The 3,702-nt window shown below is 44.7% G+C and overlaps 1 protein-coding gene across 1 annotated transcript; it reads left to right on the top strand.

Moving 5' to 3' along the window:
• Positions 1 to 539: 539 nt before the first annotated feature.
• Positions 540 to 2,674, top strand: FSCB (fibrous sheath CABYR binding protein). The gene is given in 4 exon segments (XM_030854444.2): positions 540 to 965; positions 967 to 1,059; positions 1,413 to 1,527; positions 1,530 to 2,674. Coding segments are annotated over 4 exon segments (1,779 nt in total).
• Positions 2,675 to 3,702: the final 1,028 nt, after the last annotated feature.

The following is a 3,702-nucleotide window of genomic DNA, read 5'->3' as shown; positions in this document are numbered from 1 at the left end:
GTTTTCTCCAACAATTGAAAATAGGCTGCAGAATTCTGAATTCAGCATTATAATGGTCTTTGACAGTAGGATGAAATAGACAGAATTGAAAGTTCAAAAGCATCAACTCCAACTACAAGAAAGCAGCATTACTGGAGTTTACTTCATATTCCTCTGCTAGACAAACACTTTTTTCAACTTGCTGTTTCAAACTGTAGATCTCTCACTTGTGGCCAGCATCCATGAGTGTTTACCGGGTTAAAAAGTTCTGGGTATACCATTGATGGAACCTTGTAGGGACAATTGGCAGTGATATCATAGACCTGTAGGGAAACTTCTAGAAGTTATACCAGAGACTAAACAGGAAAGATGCTTACTAAGTGAGGTGGGATCCAACAAGAGTGTAGTACAGAATGCCATAATTTATGAATTACTTTTTTCTGAGGTAGTTCAACAGAACAACAATGAGGAAGGCAAAGGCTTAACTATTTGGTAAATTTGTCATTCTTGATGATTAATTACTTGAAGATTGATAAGTTTGAATTCTACCAGTATTAGAAATGGAAGAAAGTGATGAATCTGATCACCCTATCTCAGCAGGGAGGCAAGAAATTTGAAAGAGAAGATGACCCAGCCAACCAATGGTAGATAAATCCCAGCAGACTGAAGTGACAGAGAAAAAGAAACACTTGCCTATACCACAATCATCTGGCCCCAAAGGTACCCTTAGTATTGGTAATATTCCTGGGAGCAAATTCAACTATGAATGTCATAGAGTATCTTCTCAACTTCAGCAAACTTGGACAAAGAGAAAGCATGTACATGATATGACTGATAAATCTCTGTAGACAGAAACTACTGCAGAAGAGAAAGAAGAAGAAATCAAGTCAGTTTGTGAAACAGTGGTACCTGAAGAAAAGCCAGCTATTGGAGAAGCAGCCCCTGAATTTCCAGAGAGTGTTCAGGAAGTAGAAATTCCACCAAGCAGACAGACACTCAGTTCAACTCAAAACAGACAGATCCCAGCAGACCAGTTGTACTGGAGACTGGACAATGATGAACATTCCTTAAAAAGAAAAAGTAGGGCTTCCCTGGTGACGCAGTGTTTGGGAATCCGCCTGCCAATGCAGGGGACACGGGTTCAAGCTCTGGTCCGGGAAGATCCCACATGCCGTGGAGCAGCTAAGGCCACGAGCCACAACTACTGAGCCCACGTGCCACAACTACTGAGGCCCGCGCACCTAGAGCCCATGCTCAGCAACGGGAGAAGCCACCACAATGAGAGGCCCACACACCGCAATGAAGAGTAGCCCCCACTCGCTGCAACTAGAGAAATCCCGCTCACAGCAACAAGAAAAACCACCCAACTCAGCCAAAAATAAATAAATAGATAAGTTAAAAAAAATCAAGCTTCACAGCACATAATAAAAAAGAAAAAAACAAAAGAAAAAGTAGACAAGGAAGAGCAGACAAACTTTAGTGAATCAGAAATAGTGGTTATTGGCTGGCCAAGTAATCCGTTTTCAAAGTCAAAGGAAGGTGCACAGAAACACAATCCTCAGGGAAGATTTTTGTTACTGAACATCCTGAATTTCAACCCACAACAAGTAACAACGAAGAAATTAGGCAGCAAAGTATTAACAGAGTTTTATCTATTCCACCAACCAAAAATGATGCTCCAGTACTTTTAGAAGATGGGAAAGATGTTCCAGCTGAAGTACAGTCTCCCGCTGCAGAAGAGAGCTCTGCTGAAGTGCAACTTCCACTAGCTGAGGAGATTACTGCAGAAGAGGTTTCTGCTGAAGTTCAGCCTCCAGCAGCTGAAGAGGCTCCTGTTGAAGTACAGCCTTCCCCAACAGAAGAGGCTCTTGGAGATGAGGCTCCTGCTAAAGTAGAGCCCACCTCAGCTGAAGAGACTCTTTTAAAAGAGCCTCCTGCTGAAGTTCAGCCTTCAGCAGCTGAAGACGCTCCTACACAAGAGGTCCCAGAACTTCAAATTTCACCAGCTGTGGAGTCCCCTGCAGAAGAGGCCCCAGCTGAAACTGAGTCTCCTCCAGCTGAGGTGGCTCCTGCTGGGCTTCAGTCTCTACCAGCTGAGGAGGCCCCTGCAGAGAAGTCCTCTGCCAACATTCAGTCTCCACCCACTGAAGAGACCTCTGCAGAAGAGGTCCCAGAAGAAGTTCAGTCTCTGCCAGCTGAGGACACCCCTGCAGAAGAGGTTTCCACCAAAGTTCAGTCTCCACCAGCTGAGAGGACCCTTGCAGAAGAGGCTGCAGCTTAACTTCAACCTCTACCAGCAGAGGAGGCTTCTGCAGAGGAGGCCCCTGCTGAATTTCAGCTTCCATCAACTGAAGAAACTACTTCGGAAATGTTCTCTGTTGACAAACAGTCTTCACTAGCTGGAGAGTCCTTTATTACACAAATCTCTGTAAAAGAAACCTCTGCTGAAGTTCTGCTTCCACCATCTGAGCAAACACCTGCAGATGAAGCTCTGGTAGAGAATGTGTCTAGGGTTTATCAGTCTCCCCAGGCAGCGGACGTCCTGGTGGTAAAATTAGGATCAGGAGTTTTGGAAGATAAGCCAAAATCTGAAGAGCCTTTAGAATGGGATACAGTTCCTGAAGATTCATCTGACACCAAGAATGAAGAGGTTTCGATTAAAATAAAGGGTGTCATCCATATAGAACTGGAATAGGGGCCTCCTCCTCAGCTGTAGTCAGGTCTTAACTAAGCTAGCAATCAAGACAGGCCGCTTTGGGAAGTACATACTTTAGAAAAGGGTAGGTGCTTGCAGGTAGCTTTGTGAAGAGGGAAGTGAAAGGAAATCCCAGCATGTGGACTGCAGTTTGGAAAATGAGCAATAACAACTAGTGATTTAAAATTACTGTGCTATTTTTATTCAAATCTAAAGTGTATAAAATATCTGTTTTTTTTTTTTTTTTTTTTGCGGTACGCAGGCCTCTCACTGTTGTGGCCTCTCCCGTTGTGGAGCACAGGCTCCGGACGCGCAGGCTCAGCGGCATGGCTCACGGGCCCAGCCGCTCCGCGGCATGTGGGATCTTCCCGGACCGGGACACAAACCCGTGTCCCCTGCATCGGCAGGCGGACTCTCAACCACTGCGCCACCAGGGAAGCCCTAAAATGTCTATTTTGAAATGAAGTAAGTTTATAATTGAAATAATTAAAATGTACTTTCTACACTAAACCTTGTTGACAAGGGTAAAATATTCTCTTCAGCCATTTTGTTTTTCTCTCTACGTGTAGCTTGTAGTGGAAAAGACTTATTCTTTTCTACAGTTGTCTCATCTACTTTAAATTCCTTGAGTTTCAGTCACACATCTAAAGTCATGGAGTGTTTTCTTTCTGTTTATTATAATTCATCATATCTCTTATTCTCTTTCCATTTGATTCCTTCTGCGGAAAGCATTTTTTTCCTGTTTTCACTCCAATCTTCTTTTTTTTTTGTGGTTCGTGGGCCTCTCACTGTTGTGGCCTCTCCCGTTGCGGAGCACAGGCTCCGGATGCGCAGGCTCAGCGGCCATGGCTCACGGGCCTAGCCGCTCCATGGCATGTGGGATCTTACCCGACCGGGGCACGAACCCATGTCCCCTGCATCGGCAGGCTGACTCTCAACCATTGCGCTACCAGGGAAGCCCCACTCCAGTCTTCTTGAACATTTTACATTTCACTGTCTGGATAGGGACACATTTCCTTTGTAAAAAT

Source organism: Globicephala melas, chromosome 2 (genome assembly GCF_963455315.2).
Source record: "Globicephala melas chromosome 2, mGloMel1.2, whole genome shotgun sequence".
NCBI classification, from domain to species: Eukaryota; Metazoa; Chordata; class Mammalia; order Artiodactyla; family Delphinidae; genus Globicephala; species Globicephala melas.
This window is presented reverse-complemented; position numbering and strand designations above follow the sequence as displayed.